This window comes from Ambystoma mexicanum, chromosome 1q (genome assembly GCF_040938575.1).
Source record: "Ambystoma mexicanum isolate Mex_15411 chromosome 1q, UKY_AmexF1_1, whole genome shotgun sequence".
In the NCBI taxonomy this organism is placed as follows: domain Eukaryota; kingdom Metazoa; phylum Chordata; class Amphibia; order Caudata; family Ambystomatidae; genus Ambystoma; species Ambystoma mexicanum.
The window spans coordinates 845067981-845087594 of record NC_090922.1 but is presented as its reverse complement, the minus strand read 5'-3'; the positions used below and the strand labels follow the sequence as shown (position 1 = coordinate 845087594).

At 45.2% G+C, this 19614-nt stretch overlaps 2 protein-coding genes across 5 annotated transcripts in view; one reads left to right on the top strand and one right to left on the bottom strand.

Annotated features, from left to right (window-relative positions):
* NOS1AP (nitric oxide synthase 1 adaptor protein) overlaps window positions 1-19614 on the top strand; it is a 1516567-nt gene that overhangs the window by 1377272 nt on the left and 119681 nt on the right. The window lies entirely within an intron of this gene.
* LOC138537868 (spermatogenesis-associated protein 46-like) overlaps window positions 4631-19614 on the bottom strand; it is an 88805-nt gene continuing 73821 nt past the window's right edge. For all 3 annotated transcript variants that reach the window (XM_069641487.1, XM_069641484.1, XM_069641485.1), the window contains one exon: window positions 4631-5360. In XM_069641487.1, coding sequence (XP_069497588.1) covers window positions 4837-5360 — 524 coding nt within the window. In that variant the 3' untranslated portion in view covers window positions 4631-4836. The remainder of the gene's footprint in view (window positions 5361-19614) is intronic.

Here is a 19614-nt window from a genome sequence, read left to right as displayed (position 1 = left end):
GTGCCCAGCGCAGCCTCGCCTTCTGTGCACTTCCTTCCTGCCCCCCACCCCCATGGAACACATACGGTGGCTCCCCGTTCCCCAGTCCTGCTTTTACAGCGTGGCCTATCCCCCACTACTGCCAGCTTGGGGCGCTGGTGTGAGGGGCTTCGGCGCCATTATTACTGACAGCACGGAGTCTCCATGCTTACAAAGGCTCCGCAGCTTTCTAAATGGAGAGATTCCTTTAGTGCGAGTTACTGCAAGGATCACTTCTCCTTTGGCTATATGGTACTGCACCAAAGGCGTTTTCAACAAAGAGGCATTCTGGCTGAACAAACAAATTCCACAAAATTGTCTTTTGTCAAGTGTTTTTAATTAGAGGGCTGTCTGTGTGATTAACCCCTTAAGTGCCAAGGACAAGCATGCTTGTCCTTTTTGAATAGACTTCAATAATAGCCTGGCACTTAAAGGAAGGAGTTTTTAGAAAAAATTGAATGAATAGATGTTAGATGTCACCGGAGAAAGCCTTCAGCATGCCAAAAGTGCTTCCTTATACACCAGAGAGCAGTATCGCCTTTTATGCAGTGTGCCTCATTATGACATTGGCGGTAGCCGTGCCAGTAATTACCGGCACGGCTGCTGTCGTAGTCATGAAATTAGCAGCACCCGGAAATGGGAATCTACTGGGGCATTCCAGCCCCGGCGGACCCAGTAATTCCCTTTTGCCGGGCGCCGGTAATGATTGCTCCCCATTCCCATTGAGCCCCATAGGGCAAGAGGTCTGCTTGCGGGTGATGGTCTGACTTGGCGGGCGGGAAGGCACCCGCGAGCAGTACTCGTAGTTTGCCGGTCCGGTAACAACAGTACCGGCAAGCTTACCGGTACCACTGTTACCGGACCAGCAAACTTGTAATGAGGCCCAATGCGTTTAGTAGTGTGGGCGCACGCATCCACAGAATGGACTGTAGTGCTACAAAGCATAACCTTATTGATATTTACTGAGATCAAGAAATGGAGTGGGTGCTGCGCCTCTAAATTGTAGTCCTCATAGGGACAGACTCTTGGCTCAGTGTGCTTCTGTGTTTGCTGGTGGCCAGTGGTGGACTGGCCTACAGGGAACTCTGGAGATTTCCCAGTGAGCCTCTGCACCCTGGGCCTCTTCTATGTGGGCACACCACTTTTCTGATCCTCTTATCCTCTCTTTCCCATGCACCCTACCACCTCCCTTTCATTTCTCCTCATCCTGCACATCCCTCTGTTGTGTTTAACCTCTTTTTAATCCATATAGTCTGTCAAATAAGTTTTCAAGTTCACTATTTGGTTCACTTTTTTCAAAGTTGTCTTGTGGGAGAACCCCATAAACCTTTGCACGGTTTACAATAGGGCCACTTTGAAAAACATTTCTCAGGCCACTTTTGGTTCCCAGTCCACCCGTGCTGGCGGCTTCAAGGCATGTCTGGTGAATAGTATACAAGCAGATACTATGCGCAATGTCTGCTGAACCAAAACTACATTAAATAGCTTCTACTATTGCTTGTCTGCTTCAATACAGAGTAAGTTGGTCTGTGTATGCTCTTTTCGGAGACAAAACCGTTCAATGCAAGCCGGGTGATTCTTTCATTGCGTTTGGGACATATTCTGGGTTTCTAGCCCTCTACCTGTTCATCTATCTGTCTTTTTGTCTATATCCATCAATCTATAGTTGGCTGTCCAAGCATTCATCCAGCCATCCGTTCAGCCACCCCTCCACCAGCCCACTCATCCATCTTTGTTCCTGCCTATCTTTCCTTGCAAAGAGGGTTCCTGCACCATATTTTGTCCGATCCAGGCTTGCCCTGCTGGGTGAAGAGGATCGGGGCTTGAAGGAAGTATATCAACTTTTCAAAAGTGTCCTGTTCAGATATATTGTAACCCCAACATCCCCAACACACTCTCACTACACCTCCTCTATTACAGTGTCTCTCAAACTGTCCTCCTTCTCCCATGCTGTCCCTCAAAACTACTTCCTGTTCTTGAGAAGTCCCATGCAACTGGTTCTCCTTTCTGATGTTGTTTTTCTCGCGCTGTCCCGCCACTCTGCAAGTCTCTTTCAGACTGCCTATCCTTTCAGGCTGTTGACATATACTCGTATGCCTAGCCACCTCGCGCTATAACTGCCAACTCTTTCTCAGGCGTTCTCGCTTTACATGTCCCTCTTCTTTGATTGCGTATCTCTAACTTTCCTCGTAAGCTTTGTTCATCCCACATAGTGTTCGTCTGACTGAGCCTCCAATCTGAGTTTCTCTCCCTAATGTTCCTCCACTCACTGGCTGTCTGTAGTATATCAACGCACTCTCACTGTCCATTGTCTCTGATACAATCTCCCCCTCGCTATCCTTTTCATTGGTATTGTCTGCTCCTCCTCTATCATCGTATCTTTCTCTCGTCTGTTAAAGGTTTTTATCTGAAGAATCCTGGCTTCAACTTTGGAGGGACATCCCTGGGGTCAATTTTAGAACATAACTGAGATGAGGAAATTACAAAAGGATTTACAAATTGGTATTATATGCCGGCTGGCTCACATTCTTGGACCCCAGGCTATTCAGAGTAATGTTGGAGACAATGTGTGGATGACAGGGTGACACTACAAACATCTGTGATCATGCCCAAAACTAGGAATATTTTGCAAGGTGGTCTTGGTAGCCTCCAAATCTATTCTTGGGTTTCCTGCCCCATCTGTTTGGCTGCTGTGTCTTCCCAATGTAAATCCTAAAGGTATGCATTCAGGGGAATGGCAATTACTTTCTATGTTGGCAAATGCTGTGAAACTAATATTAGCCTAGACTGGAAGAGGGGGACTCCCCACCCGTCTGTGGGGTCAGTGGATGCCGAAATGATGGGATGTTATGGCATTGAAGCAGATCGCCTTAACGATTAACTCATCCCATACCTTATTTTTTGTTAACAGTGGAAACCCATTGTAGATTATCTCAAGACCCCCGTCAATTGTATTGCCCTCAGAGACTTAGAAAACTAAATGACTAAATCTGTTTGTGTAACATGTCAGCTTGAGTGGGAGTGTCCTTGGGGAAACGTTAGGTGGAAGAAGCTGTACCGGATGTGGGCTGAGATAAGGGTGGAAAACTGTATTAATGAAGAAATACTAAAATTGACAAAGTGAAGGAGTTGGGGTAAGTTTGAGATTGGTCGTTGTTTTAGTTTTGAATATTGTTGATTTATTGCTGCCGTTTATTTGGAAATGTTAATACACGGTGTGGATACAAATATCCCCCCTCCTATATGTAATTAAGCTGAAGGCTTCCATTAAGGGGACAGAGTTTACATTCTGGTTTAAATCATGTTGTGGTGGGAACTGTGGGGGGATAGGGTCCATCCTCTATTAGAGTAGAAAAGGGTTTCACCCCGTGACAAAGTGCACTGTTTTTTAATAAGGTACGAGGGACCCTTGGAAAGTCTGCAACATGTGAAAGGCTGCAATCCCCTCAGAAGAGAGAGCAAGCTGGAAGGGGGGGAGGGGTGGAAGACCTGAGGGATTGGTCCCTGGAGCCTTACTGCTAAGGATGGCAACTGGGGAATAAGGGGGGCAGGTACCCCAGGAGTAAGGTTGGTTTGCATCTTCCATCCTTATTACTTTGGCCAATCCTCTTCAAGACCCGTAAATAAAACAATATTTAATTATATGCGCACCTAGCTCTTGTGAATATTTAAAGGATACCTATCTAGGTGTTTATTTCAATGTACGTTTAGTGTTCCTCATACCAAGGCTGGTCCTAGAGAAAGGCAATTCTAAGGCAGTTGCCCAGGGGATCTGGGAATGCAGACATGGCACCAAAACACAAAGTATTGCCCAACTGGAAGGGATGGTGGGCCGTAATACAGAACTAAATTGTTGCAGCAGCTCTGCTCATAACTAACATGGTGCTGAGATCTGATTTTCCCGTTATGACTCATGCTGCGGGAGACTAGGGTCTAGTTTGCTTTCAGTGGTCACACAACTGATGAGTGATGACGTCATTGCTTCTGCTGTGCTCAATCAGGCTTCTGCGTCCTAGAGACCCAAGCTATTCCTCACTGATGAGGTCCAACAAGGCCGAAACATGTGTGGGGATGTTTGTGGTCTCTTGCAGGAGGGATGTGACCTAGCAGTTAGGGCTGGACTTTTGGGGTGGGACCAAGTCTGGTTTGCATGTGGTCTTTCCCCTTCTGTAATGGCTTGGCAGGTGAAGAACGATGGTCTGGAGCGTTGCCCAGAGCAATGCCAGAGGTTAAGATTCATTCTAAACCTTCCAGCCATTACCTTTTTGTTTTTGCTTTCTCAATCAGTTGATGTTCTGACTTAGCAATGTACTCTGATGATTTTTTATTTAAGCCAAAATATTTGCTTTGCAAAAAAAAAAAAGGATGATGGGTTAAATGAAGTTACCGACCTATAGGAACCGTTCTTCGGCATGAGGTCTCCCTCATTTTCCTAACCACCTTTGCCACAGTCAATCCCATGAAAAGGAAATGTAAACGTCATGTTTCCGACATAGGCCGAACACCTTGCATTGAACTTTGTTCAGCTCTGCGGCAATTGTTCATTTCGTGTCAGTGGGAATTTTGAGTGAATAGGCATCAATAGGCCGCACTGTCATTGAACAATAGGAAGAAGAGAACCCATTTTGTTTTATTTAAATTTTTTCCAACAGTTAGGATCACATAGTTTTCCTCTCGCTCCTATGATTATGTCTTTCTGTTTATATTTTGTTTCGGGCAGTAATAAGCTATCAGTGAAATTAGAGATGAATAAATATATAATTTTCTTTAGCTAGATCTTGCTTTTTGGGTCCTGGGACAGGAATTACCTCTTGTTTTTCAATGATTTTTCTTATCCGTTGAGGACACGTCGATGGCCCGCTGCTTGTTGTCCCGCTGCCAAAAGGTTTTCAGCTTCCGGTAAAACACCTTGCAGCTGAAGCCCTCCTGCAGCCCGTTTTTGATGTGGGTCTGCAGCGAGTGCAGGGTGGGGAACATCCTGCAACAGGCCACACATTTGTGGCCATTCTGCTGCGACGGTAGCCACTTGGCAGCCATGATAATGTCTTGGGAAGATATGCTGTCCTTGGGGCTCAGCCTCGATGCAGATTTTCGCTTGGAGCCGCGAGGGCATGCACTTCCGGCGGAGGAAGTGGCGGAGCAGATGCTCTTGGCACCGTCGGGGTGCACGCTGTTCCCTGCAACGTCTCGGACCTCATCCACAGCCGTCTCCTGGAAGCTGCAGGACTCCAATAGGCTTTCCGTTCCCGTACACACAAAGTAGCTATAGGGGGAAAACCACGGGCGGTATATGGTGCAGTTTGTCCTTGTCAGGTCTAGCGTGTGGGAGTCGCCAGAATATTCTGAAAAGAAAGCAAAATTAGAGTGTTTGAGTTAGTAAAAAAATGGATGAATTATAAAATATACATTGTGACAGACAAGAGTGCACAGGTCAAGAGTGTACAGGTCATGTACGGTGAGTCATATAATGTCCCCAGAATGCTCTGTGGCCATAAAACCAGAAGCCCAAAATCATAGCTGTTTGTAGGGTTGAGAATCACAACCATTAAGGGATTTTGCTGCTTTCAGTATGCATTTTGATACATATTATTTGAATGCCCATTTTCTTTAAGCCAAAGACAAAATGGCTTATTTAAAAAAATTAAGAATGTCATTTTATTTAATAAAATAATGTCTTAAATATTTTAACATCTCTTACATGAATCATATAAACCGTGGGCGCCATCTTACTAGCTACACTGCAATGATGTGTTGGTGAGACACAAGTACTGGTTCTGCATCTTTATTGATCTTACAGGGATAGGTTTGGGACAGGGCTTTGGCTCTGTGCAATGGATCTTAGAGAAACCGTGTCAGGATGCCCAGTTAAATCAGTCGGGGTGCACTGGTTTATTCTAATGGACAAAGTATCCTGAGTTCAAAGTCCAGCTCCCAAACCAACTCGGTACCATGGCTGTTGCCCCCTCGTAGTCAGTCAGATCACTCTGTTTTAGGGAATTTGAAAGCACCCCAGCACGCTTCTTTCTTCACTGTGGCACTTGATGGCCCCAGATCGCTTGAATTCATGGAGACTGTGGTTCAGATTTTAACACTCTCCTAATGGCAAGACCATAGATGTCCAACCTCTTGTCCTGGGGCCCTCTGGATGATACTCCCCTACAGGGTCAAGACCTGATGAATTCCCCTCTTTATCTAGGGGGCATTTTGAGTATGATTTTCTTAACCCTTCCCCCAATCTGGATCCTTTTCAGAGTGTATTATAAATTAGGTTTCCAGTTTTCCGTTTTTACTGATTTTTACACATAAATCCAGACGGAAATCAATCTGCTTTCTGTCTGTAATTATTTATAAAAATTGAAAAACAGGTCTTCCTGTCTGGTTCTTTATGATGTCAATCATGCATCGTAGGCCAATCGCATTGCAGATTGGTAGCATGGAGAGTGTAAAAATTGTATAAAAAGAGCATTTCGGTTCTTTAAATTGGTGTTATGGAAATAATTGAGCTAGCATTTCTTTCCTCTATGGCTGCATGTGTGCTTTAATAAATACATTTTTTATTAGAATAAATGCAGAAAAAATGCTGGTTGCAAATTCTCTTTTTATATGACCATAAATAAATGTGGATAAATACAGAAAAAAAGGCAAAACATAATAATATGGATAAATACAGATGGAAATGGCAGAAAAATAAATACCATAAAACTGCAAGCCTTCATTATAAACCCCCGCAAGTCAAGAGTGCTCGAGCTCACTGCGTGCTCTTCTCCAGCGTCATAGTCTTCTGTAATTGCCAGGATCTAGCTGTAGTGGGGGACATCACTTCTCTCTCCTGTTTTCCAACACTAGTGGGTTGGGTGCCCTCCCCCCAAAAATGTAAGCTGTGGTCCCCAGAAGGCCAATTCAAGATGCTCCTTCTCAGTAGTTCCTGCCCCATACCAGTCTCTGAGTGAAAACCCTTGGTAGTCTCTTTTTTCACTTTCCTCCCTGAAGCGGCTTTGGTGTTTTAGCTATTTGGCTAAGCCACCTGCTGCTCTCCTCCATGTACTTTTGCCAGTAGCATGCCAACTCTTGGGAATGCTGTCCTTACTCCCGCACCACTAGCCGCCTCTGGGGATTAGCGTGCCTCAATGATGGCGTAATGGTTAGGCTATTTCATTTCTAATTCAGGGTCTTGGAATTGCTCACACTTTGTAGGCCCACCTCCCTCTCATGTGTCTCCTCTTTTCGTATAATTGATACCATGTCTTTATTGTCTATCAATAATTCTTTGCAGGCTCGGTGCTTAACGGTGCTGCTGCGCCATCTGTAAACCAAGTAGATTCAACATGGTGGCTTGGCAGACCCGCTCTGTAACTTCAGGCAATGCATGGGTGGGTAGTTTCTTCCTAATGTTGTGCTCACGCTCTACACATACCCTCTGTTTCCTTCAGCAGGTTTGCAAACGCATGTTTTCCCTCAGGCTCTTATCGATGATCCAGCCCAGGCCAGGCCAGGCCAGGATGAACACAGCTAGTTTGCGGCACCTACTGTGTCTCTGTAACCAAATTCACCCACAGAAGTTGCAGAAAACTCCAACAGAGCCACGCTGATTGTCCTGCCTACAACCCCTCCACCTCCAGCTTCACACACGACCCCCTGGGAGGGAAAGGGTAGGTAGGTGGGTAAAATAATAAACACCAGAACTCCTGCTCTTTTCTCACTTGAAACTTCAATAGTTTTTTTTAACCATTCCCCTAATAAACCTTTAGTTTCCTCAGCAAGACACATTTATCACTGGTCACCTCTGCAGAGCATTGAGAGGTCCAAGCCTTTTAATTGAAAAATGTCAAGACCTTGTCTTGAGTTTATTTTTCCTTTCTTAACTTTTCTTATCGCAGGTTCGTTTGAGTCAAAATGTTTTCACTGATATTTATGACCTCGGTAAGGCTCGCAAGCACCCCTCTGATGGTGTGTTGGAACACCTCCACTGCTGAAGTTGACTCTTTTGTAACGAAAAAGGCCGACATGTGACAAAAAAGCGTTGTGTTGGGGGTCTATATGTAGGGGAACTTGCTTTTAAGTCCATTCTGGAAAATATACTTGATCCTTGATGGTCAGCGAGCATGTCATCAATGAGGGTGTCGCTCAGCCTTGATAGCTCGAAAAGATAGTCGCATGTGAATACAGATGCAAACTTCACTTGGTTGCTCAGGTATCTGGGCAAATTAATAGGAGATACCTATGGAATCAGACCCGTTACCCTTTCAATAATGTTGGATTCCTCAGGTTTTTGAAGTTTCATTTCCACCTTGTGTCTCGGGTGAAATTGAATTCTTCTGTGTTGCAGCGCGACTGGCTGCATTGTAGGGTCTATATACAGAGGAACGTTCTGCCCTTTCCAGCATCCTATTCTGTCAAATTGGCATAGACCCGAGGAAGTACTCACAGGAAAACGAACTAGTCCGGGTTCTTCCACTTTTTCACAGCTTGGTAATGTTTCCCCTGCTTTCGGTGTGATGTAGAATGTCGCTGGTGCTCACAGATGATCGTGGTTGACCCTTGTGTAGAATTCTCCGTCCAGAGGGAGTGGAGATGTACCCTTGCATAGGTGAAAATTGAAATCTTCGCAGCTGCCAGTCGTGGAGGCGGGTGAAGTCTTTTGCACTGGCCAGTTAGCATCACCTTGACTGAGGCACTCGTGTCTATGACCACCAGGATTCTGTGGATAGCACTGTTATGGCAAAGCAGGGTTGTCATGGGGTTTCCTCTAGAGGTTCAGCACAGGGGCAGCTCGTCCATAATGGGTGAGGGGGTGTCGACCCACCAGGTATTGCCCCCCCACATCCATTATGGAGGAGCCAGCACAGTGAAATATGAGCACTCCCTCAGCTGTTTCTTTTTCAGCTGAGGGGCGCTCTTAACTGCCAAAGAGAAGCATTGTTTCCCTTTGGCAATTAGAGTTCCCTAGCCCTGCAAGCTCAATGAGCCATGCACAACTGGGGCATTTTAGAACTGCATGTCTGTATGTGCAAGTATGCATGTATGTGCTTCTCCTCCTCGCACATACAGACAGAGCAGGCTGGGGTGTGCATCTCATCACCCACGCTCAGGCCCCCTGCACACATGTGCAGAAACCAGGAAGCTTCCTGATTCCTGTTCATGCTAGCAAGAGCCTGAGCCCTGGAGAGGAAAGACCTGCGTCAGAAGGTAAGTTTGTTTATGTTAATGTTTTTTAAAGATTTTAATATGTGTGTATGCGTGCATGCTTGTGTCATGAGTCAGTGCATGATGGGTTCTCGAGTGAATGAGACAGAGAGGGCTTGCAGTGTGTGTGTTGTCTAAATGTGTGCGTTTGTATGTTCATTTATTTAAATAAGTGTATGGATGCGTGTATGCTTGTCTTATGAGTGAATGCATGATGGATGTTTGTGTGAATGAAACAGAGTGCTTGCTGTGTGTATGTTGTGTGAATGTGTCTGTTTTTATGTTCATTTATTTATTATTTAAATATGGGTATGGATGCATGTATGCTTGTGGTATGAGTGCGTGCATGATGGATGCTGTGTGAATGAGACCGCAAGTATTTTCTGCGTGTATGTTGTGTGTATTTGTTTGTTCTGGTCCGAGTTGATTTTGGCGAGTGGTGGTAGGAGGTTTGGACAATGAAGGCATTTCAAAAATGCCTTCGTTGCACTAACCCCTTCCCCACCAGCCAAAATCAGCTCTCTGTCTGAGCTGCTGTGGGTCACTGGGGGCAGGGATAGTATTTTCTTTACAGGACATCTATGATAGATGTCTAGTCAAAATACCATAGCTGCCCCCCTGGCCCACAGCGCCTTGCATACATACATAATCACTTTTGTGTGTGAGTGTGTGTGTGTGTGTGGGTGGCCCAGTGGCCAGGGATGGCATTTTGTTTGCTGAACAGGTATCGTAGATGTGTAGTAAAAATACCATGCCTGCCCACTGGGCACCCAGCACCTCGCATACACACATAATCAAGTTGATTGTGTGTGTGCGTTTGGTGCTGTGGGGCCCATGGGGCAGGCATGGCATTTTTTACTGGGTATGCCCAGCAAAAAATGGCAGCACAGTACGCTGGGATTCGTAGCTCCTCACATGCAATGTCAAGCCTGACCCCTAAGCACCCCAGCCCCTTGCATGTACGCACAATTGATGATCTGTGCATGTGAGGCACTGGAGGGCAATGAGGGAAGGAATGCCATTTATTAATAGGCATCTGATAGATGTCCAGTAAACAATATCATGACTGGGCCCCCCCAGCACCCCGCATGCACACAATGTGTGCCTGTGAGGCACTTTGGGCCTCAGGGGGCATGCATGACAGATTTTCCTTGGCATCTATGCCCCGTAAAAAATACCATGGCTGTACCCTGGGAGTCCAGCTCCTGACACACACCTGCCACCTGGGCATTGTATTCTTTTACTAGCCATGGTTGATAAAGCAAGCATGAACGTGTTATTATGTAGCTAGACTTGCATTTTAATGCATCCAGTCTAGCCATTTCTTATTGTGGTATTACATTTTGCATTGCACAACTTTGGTAAAGCCAGCAGGATCAGTAGTATTATTCTTTCGGTGACAGGACATTTTGTATTGGGCATCCTTGATAAAGCAAGCATGAAAGTGTTATTATGTAGCTAACTGGCATTTTAATGCAGCCAGTTTAGCCATTTCTTATTGTTATGTGACTTTTTGTATTTAGGGCATCTTTGATAAAGCAAGCATGAAAGTGTTATTATGTAGCTAACTGGCATTTCAGTCAGTCTAGCCATTTCTTATTGTCAATCCAGCCATTTCTTATTGTCATATAACATTTTATATTGGGAAACATTGCTAAAGCAATCAGGATTAGTGGTATTATTCTTACTGTGGCCTGACATTTTGTATTAGGCATCTTTGGTAAAACAAGCATAAGTGTTATTATGTAGCTAGACTGGCATTTCAATGCAGCTAGTCTAGTCTTTTCATATTGTGGTATGACATTTTGTATTGGGCAGCTTTGGTAAAGCAAGCATGATACCTGTTATGTTAATGCTAATGTTAAATGTATTTGTACCACCAGAGTGGTCCCCAAGCGCACTGGTGGATCTGAAAAGGAGGGTGTGAAAAAAGAGGGGTGAGGGGCAGTTAGTAGGGTGTGCTGGGTTATGTGTTGTTTGTATTTTGTTGCATGTTGGTGAAGTATGTGCGGATTGCTGTGCAGAGAAGTGGTTGTATGAGTTTCTGTAGGAGATGTGTATGCAGAAATATTGAGGTGAGTTGGGTTAGCTTTTTTTCCATTTTGTTTTCCTTCTTTCTTCTTCTTCTTACCTCTTTGCTGATTTCACAATTCTGTCTAGTGGTGGTACATGCCAAACTTCAATTCTGTTTTGGAGCGGCACGTGGTAAACTTCACAATTCTGTCCGAGTGTGGTACCTGCTAATCTTCACAATTCTGTCGCTAAGTATGGTACATGCTAAATTTCACAATTCTGTCCATGAGCAGTGCATGCTAAACTTCACAATTCTGTTCAGGAGCGATGCATTCTAAACTTCATAGTTCTGTCTAGGAGCGGCACACGCTAAACTTCACAGTTCTGTCTAGGAGCAGCGCACGCTAAACTTCATGATTTTGTCTTAGTTTGGTACATGCTAAACTTCACAATTCTGCCCAATAGCGGCACATGCGGCACATGTCACAAATTTGTTTAAGTTTGGACAGTTGTTCAATAGAAGTGGGTGCTTGAAGTCTACACGCTATTGGGTGGTGGGGAGATGAGATAACACTAACTAACGTTTCTCTTAGAGGCGAGAGATGGCTAGGCAGCACAGTTGACAACTCAGTGAGTCAAATGGAACAAAAACTAATCAATAGGAATGGGTACATGCAGGCTGAAATCTAGTGGAGGCTGAGGGGGACAGTTAATGAGTGGTAATGAGAGAGGTGGGCCAGTTTGATGAGGTACAGTGATTGCTGTGCCCCCTGTCCACACCTCACCTACTTTGTCGCTGCTGGTTGACGGCTGCCTACTTCTCCGGCTGACATCGGCCAACACCATCTGGAGCTGCTTCTTCGGGAGCTGCCCTTTGCCAAGGGGACCCTTAGCCAAGGGGGCTGCAACAGGAAGGGAGTTTCCCTGGATGGTTGTTATTTGAGGCTTCACACGCTAAACTTCACAGTTCTGTCTAGGAGCAGCGCACGCTAAACTTCATGATTTTGTCTTAGTTTGGTACATGCTAAACTTCACAATTCTTCCCAATAGCGGCACATGCGGCACATGTCACAAATTTGTTTAAGTTTGGACAGTTGTTCAATAGAAGTGGGTGCTTGAAGTCTACACGCTATTGGGTGGTGGGGAGATGAGATAACACTGACTAACGTTTCTCTTAGAGGCGAGAGATGGCTAGGCAGCACAGTTGACAACTCAGTGAGTCAAATGGAACAACAACTAATCAATAGGAATGGGTACATGCAGGCTGAAATCTAGTGGAGGCTGAGGGGGACAGTTAATGAGTGGTAATGAGAGAGGTGGGCCAGTTTGATGAGGTACAGTGATTGCTGTGCCCCCTGTCCACACCTCACCTACTTTGTCGCTGCTGGTTGACGGCTGCCTACTTCTCCGGCTGACATCGGCCAACACCATCTGGAGCTGCTTCTTCGGGAGCTGCCCTTTGCCAAGGGGACCCTTAGCCAAGGGGGCTGCAACGGGAAGGGAGTTTCCCTGGATGGTTGTTATTTGAGGCTTCGGAGGCCAATCCGGGCTCACGAGAGGGGCGGGAGGTGGCGATTGGATGAGGGACTGGTAGGGAGGTCAGTGGTGACACTTAGTAGAGCACGCTCCAAGCATTGAAGCAGGAGGCATTTTTTGTAAAGGTGCAAAACACCATTAGGACTCTGCTTACCTTCAGCCAAGATCTAAAATGCTAAATGTATTTTCCAGCCAGGGTTTTAAACTCATGTTGTTGCCAGAAGGTGTGGAGGCCTATCTGGGCCTCTACACCTTGTTGAGAAAAAAAGATAAAAGGCAGGGGGTAAAATCCCACATAAAAATTAAGTTTCCAGAAAAGGGGGACCCACTGGGAGAAAAACCCACTCACCTGGTAACTCCAAGCTAAAGTGGAGAGCAGGAATGTTTGCAGGATGATTAGGCTCATAGTAGCAAGGTTTGCAGCCAATGGGAGCAGGGGCTGTGGCGGGGAGCGAAATGGTGAATGGATGGGTAAGGGGATAATAGAGAGGGCAAGAGAAGCACCAGGTAGTTGAGAAAAAAAGATAAAAGGCAGGGGGTGGAATCCCACAGAAAAATAACAATTCAGAAAAGGAGGACCCACGGGGAGGGAAGTAAACTCAACTGCTTACTCAGAGGTAAAGTGGAGAGCAGGGATGGCTGCAGGATGATTGCGTGCTGTAACGAGGTCTGCAGCCAATGAAGCAAGACTGTCACTTTTATGCAACCAGTCTAGCCACTTCTTATTGTGGTATTATATTTTGTATTGGTCATCTTTGATAAAGCAAGCATGATAAGAGTTATGTAGCTTGACTGGTATTTTAGTACAGCCAGTTTGGACATGTTTTCATACTTTGGCATGCATTTTTAGTGGTAAAGCTAACTGGAGTATGTTCCTATGTGGTGTGAGAAACCTAGGGGTGTTCTCCCACTGAGACCCTCTGAGACCTCTATTCAGGTGGCCAGGGGAGGGCCATTGTCCCTGGTCCAAGAGAGAGGCAGGAATACCATATCCGAACAATCATAGGCAGGGAGGTGGGTCAGGGGAAAAAAATAATATGACTTAAACTTAACACCTATTTATCTCCCCACCTTTCAGACCAAAGCAGAGGTGGTTAAGGCCAGTACCTTTATGCTAGGGGACCAGGAGTAGGAAACAACTTAACAAAAGGGGAATAACTCCAGTGGTATTAAAACAAGGCCAGGGGATTCCCCTCTTTGCTCTGTCAGTCATCCTATGATTGATCCACCTATAAGGATAATTTTCAATCCCATTCCATCTCCCCTCCCCATTTCCAACCAATACTGTGGCGGGGAAGCAGCAACCGGGAGTAGTGAAGATTTCCCATAGGATTAACATGGGGAGTGTAAGGGAAACCAGCTATAGAAAGAACTTGAGCTGTCCCATTGATAGTCAGGCATTCACTAATTATGACTCACACTTGACTCCACTTGACTGCTTTTCCAACTACAAAAGTGCAGTTCTGCAAAGCTGAATGAGCAAGCTGGGGACGTTGTTAGTATCGGAGAAGCCCGGGAGCAGCTTGGGGAAGGGAACCATGAGAGGCCAAAGAAGTGTATTTGTTTTTCAACTTGGAAGAGGACTAAGCATGGGCAAGGGAACCCTAAGAGGCCTATCAAAGTTGAATCTGGATTATTTTTTGCTACTAAAGAAACTGAAGCTTGGGGAAGGGAACCCCAAGACATTAAATACATTGACATTTTATGAACTATGGAGAGGGTCCTATGAACAGTCTCTTTTCTTTGAAATGATCCTGTTGAAGCTGACCAAATTACATATGGTGAGAATTCCACCTGAAACCAATCTTGCTTTCCTATTTTTGTTGAACCGCCACTTTTTGCTTTTGAAAGACTTCCTAAAAAAGTTTTGTCAAAGAGTGAGAGCAAGCATAGGTTTAGACACATACAGATTTTTATTTTGGACTTTTTTACTTCGACGGCCCTTAGAAACGTCAGTTAAGGGACTCATCCCTTTAGTGTTAGGGCCAGTTAGGCACTACACCAACCCAGGAACCTTTAGAAATAAAGGTTTTGAAAACTTATTTTTGAGTCTGTGTCTCTCCTGATACCATGCTTGTCTCACAGAGGGGATACTGCAATATATTGGCAGAACAAACATGAACATGTTTTCTTATATTATCATTATTGGCATTATGCGCAACTCCAACATGAGTATGATCTTATATGGAAATACTAAGGTATAATCGTGCAGTCTACATGGAAATGTATGGGCACAGCCAGTGTGCTATCCTACAAAACCAATTGCAAACTGTTTTGCTTTTTACCCAATTCGTCTAAAAAGTGTGCTCTAAAATGCACCATTTTAACCCATTTTTTTTTAACATTCTTGGGGCGTGAAACCTCCCCTTCCCCCGAAACACCCTTTATTGGTGCTTGGGAACGGAGGCATATCTGAGGCATATATTTACGCCCCACCAGTTAAAAAATTCACCAGCCGCCGCTGGTTTAGCATATTATGCAGATAATTGTGATAGTCGCACATGGGCTGATCTAGATCTGGTGAGTTTTTGTCCTGCTGGGTTGGGTGTGTTCCATCCACATTGCTCTGCAAGATGTTTGCGAAGTATGCTGGGCACTTTGGTTGGGTGGCAACGATCCACTGCATGAATCACATTTTGTGCTGTTTCATTCATTGGACTGTTTTGGCTGAGGCTTCTGTCTGTTACCTTCTCTCCCTTGTTGTCTCACCTCTGGGCAAGCTGTAATGGCATGTACATTACCCACCTGTATCACTTTTATTACCTTCACGCAAGTGGCCCTCTCACTAGCCATTTCATGTGCATGTCCTATTTCTACAGTACGTTGCAGTGATGGATCAGGTTCCTTTAGAATCTACTGTTATTGTCTAGAGAAATAATTATGTATGATCTGTACCCAAATTTCATCTGCGTTGTTGATTAGTATACATGGCAAACCCAGTTGTCCTAGGTGGGCATGAAATATGTCTAGCAACACAGATGCACCTTGGCTAGCTTGCCTTAGGCAAACCCTTTCGTAATCGTTCTTTACAAGATGGGTGTGGTATGTAGTGAGAGCATCCATGGCAGCTTTGTAGGGCCCATCCCTGGCTGGGAGGGCTTTAAGCATCCTATGTACTTCCCCTTCAGCAGAGAATAACACCATGGACCTTTTGGCAGCGTCCTCTGTTGCCCCTGAGGTGACAAAAAACATTACCAAACATTCCACTCACATAATCCATCTAGGACCCAGCATCACTAGGGCTCCTTAAACCTCAATTTCTGGTACAGGATTGCAGTGAAAAACATGGTGTGGCCTGGTGTGAGGAGCAGGAAGTGGTCTCATGCCTGGAGTGGTATGCCCCTGTGGAAGCTACACCATCCCCTCACCCTGGTCATTGTTATCCATTATAGTGATTTTTCTCATAGTGGGATTGACACCAAGTGTTTTAATGGTTAGGGCACTTGCCTCGTGACTAGTGTGACACATACTGTCGAGTCATCACTGATTCCCCGGTGATGATCTCCTCCAATGTTCCCAATGGACAGCAGCCACCACAGGATCCTGGGGGTGGTAATATGAGAGAATCACATACAGGGGCGGCTATCGGGGCAAGGTGGTGACTCAATTGGATGAGACGCAGTTTTCTCTCCCTCCCACTGAAAATTATCTTATAATGCCTGTGTTTTTGATGCCTTGTGTCCCCACAAATCCTCCTTATTATAGAACCCAAAAACCCTGTACTTTAAGTCACTCTAGACAGAGTTTCATTCATGCTTCAAACATACATAACACACCTACAACATTTCCTGTTTCTGATGTTTTTCAGAGTAAGACTTCTAAACAACATCAATTTAAAAATCCCATGCTTTCTACGGACTTCAACTCCCATAAAGCCTCAAGTACTGAGAGGAGGGAGAGGAGGAAGGAGTTGATGCTGATTGAAAGAAACCCAAAACTGAATATGCAGACTAGTTGTTTGGTTGAATCACGAGTGTGCGGGACATTTAAAAATGGCATCTGCGCTCAAAAGGTTTCAAACAAACAGGGTACGTTCGTGGAAGCAAGGGTAACTGGATACGATGTGTTAGCACAAAAACAACGGTTCAGTAGGAGAGAGGTTATTCAAAGTTACAGTGAATTAAATAATCTTACATGGACACACAGTCTGTAAGGAGGGGAGACAACCAAGTTACAAGCTAGCCCTGGGGAAGGACACCCTGACCCTATCGGGGTTGCCTTACCCTAGGTGGCATATGGTGCAACGCCTACCTAAAAGTGATAGAGAAGAGAGTTGTCCCTAACCTTCTACAGTGGTGGCATATACCTGGTCAAAACACAGTATCATACATTCAGAACATTTCCAACTTGCTGATGCAACAAGGGACAGAACTACGTATTAGATTCTGTCACAGCCAGCTCTAAGTAATGGCAACCTGAAGACAGGTAAACTAGTTGTATTCCAAACTAAGTGCAAACTTTAATAGTACCCGTGGGTCTTAGTTACAGTAATGCAACAAGTACAGTTGGAATGTCCACTAAAAAGAAAGAAAAAAGCTGAAATGGCTCCATATATGTGAATGTGCAATTAGATTAGTCCAACCAGTAACTCTCAGATGTAATGGGAGATATTAAAGGGTTGACCGGTTTCGATGGCATTAGAGAGGTTAGCCATCTTCGTCAGGACCGTGATTAGAAGAGAAAAACAAATGTTACTTATCCAGCATTGCTGTACTGGAGGAATCCGGGGGGACTTTGGGATTCGCTCGTATCTATCACAGCATAATCCTTCAACAGCTTGAACGCGGAGCTGCTGGATGCGGCGGTGCCGGGCGAAGAACCTCCAAGGAAGGGTGAGCTGACGTAGCAGGTCCCCACTTAGATGGCGCTCATGCCAGGGGAATCCTAGGGTTAAGGGTTAAAGAATAAGGGTGTGTTTAATAAAGAGGGGTCCCCTTTGGGATCCCTATAAAAGTTCACTCTGGTGTCTGTGTCCGTTATTCATCAAAGAACTCTGGGTTTAGCCAATATCCTGTTTTCTGCAATTTTATTTCGCAGGTGCAGTGCCCCTCCCTACCCTGTGGGCTGTGGGTGGTGGTACCCATGGGAACTGTCCCTGCTCCAGGGAAGAGAAGAGTACACCCTTGCACGGACCAGGGCCGGATAACCAGGGCCTACACTCAGTCTTTTGCAATGCCGTCCCACCCCCTCAAGAGCCACCTCTCCTCCCCATCCCAAAACCCAAAAGATGCCTCCACCACTGTTTGGGTAGGACACAGCAGTGTCAACTGCATGCATCCTAGTATGAGGTTGTTGATAAAATGGGCAGATGAAGTGCACCCATCACTTCCCACCACAAATTCAAATTGTGGAAACATGAACACCAGGCTGCTAGTGAGAGAACCTCATGTATCCTGTCAAGTTCTGGGTGTTCGCACCCCTTGGCCACTGCACAGAAAGCAGTCTGGTTGTGTGACATGGCCTTGCCATTGGCTTTGTGCTGCTGTCATCACTCACTTATTCTCTCACCCACACATTCTCACTGATTCACCCATTCTCACACTTACTCAACCAATCATGCATGCTAATTCAATAATCCATTCATCCTTGTCAGAGTTATGCATTTATCCATTCAAAGTCTCACACCCCCATATGCCCTTAAACTTTCATTCATCTTCAGAAACTATTCCTCCAGCACCATACACTTACAGAGTCAGCTATCCTTAATCATTCATTACCTTAATTTGCCTTCATTCATAAATCCTCACATACGTGTTCATTAATCGACCCACGTGAACCCTCTCTCCAATCTGTCTCTTTTTTGTAGGACATATCACACATTTGTCTTTGTACATGAACTGAGAAAATGTTTTCACCAAACAGTCAAAACTATTGGCTTTGTCAATGCTTGCTTCCTATACAACAAGAACGTAGTGGTGGATAGTTTTTGTTCCTATTCCTTGTTTTTCCACTGCCATTCTATGATAAACTTTAGTAATTGGTGGGACCATCACTTTGAGTTAGGTGGTAAGTTATTTACTGGATGCAGTATCCATGGAATACTGCATTGGTAAATACTACATGAACCCATAATCAGACGGTCGGTAAGAACAGGCAGTATTTGAAATACTACCTGTTTTTACAGAGCCCCTTACATGCTGAGAAAGATAACTACAGATCCCTAAAATATCTTGAATGGGGAGACTTACCCATCTCTGTGGTGGTGCTGACAGATTATACACATTGTTATGAGGTGGGATGCCCTGTGTCATGGGATGTCCCTCCTCACAGAAGCCTATCAATAACATATGTGCAGCTCCTTAGCATCTCCCGAGCCTCTTTTGATAACTCATAGTGTGAGAAACCTGAAGGTATTCTCACTCCTAAACCCCCTGGATCCTCTTCTCAAGTGGCCAGGGAAAGGCTATCGCTCTTAGATCCCGACCCTGGGGGGTGAAAAAGCGAGGGAGGATCACCTGGGTGGAGGTTCCTCAGGGATTGGAAGTGGGGTACCCAGACGTGGTACCCCCCTTTTTCTATTAATGGGCAACCTAACCCTTCCCTGACCTTTATAGGCTATTGCAAAACCTCTCCCCTCATTTCCCCACATTTGATATTCTAAAGTGTTGGGCCGAGGAAGAGGACACAGAGTAATACACACTACACCTTCATTTTACCACTTTGGTACTGGGATGAAGAAGATGCCTGCAGAGAGTCAGGCATGGCCGTTTGATCATGGTCAGGCAAACACAACTAAAGATCCACACCTGCAACCTGTTAACTTGTTGCAGGTGTATAAAATGAGGCAGAGAACACCACAGAGAGGAAAAGGGAGGCCTGCATGGGAGAGATCAGCAGAGGACCCTTTGTTTGGAGGCAGCTGTG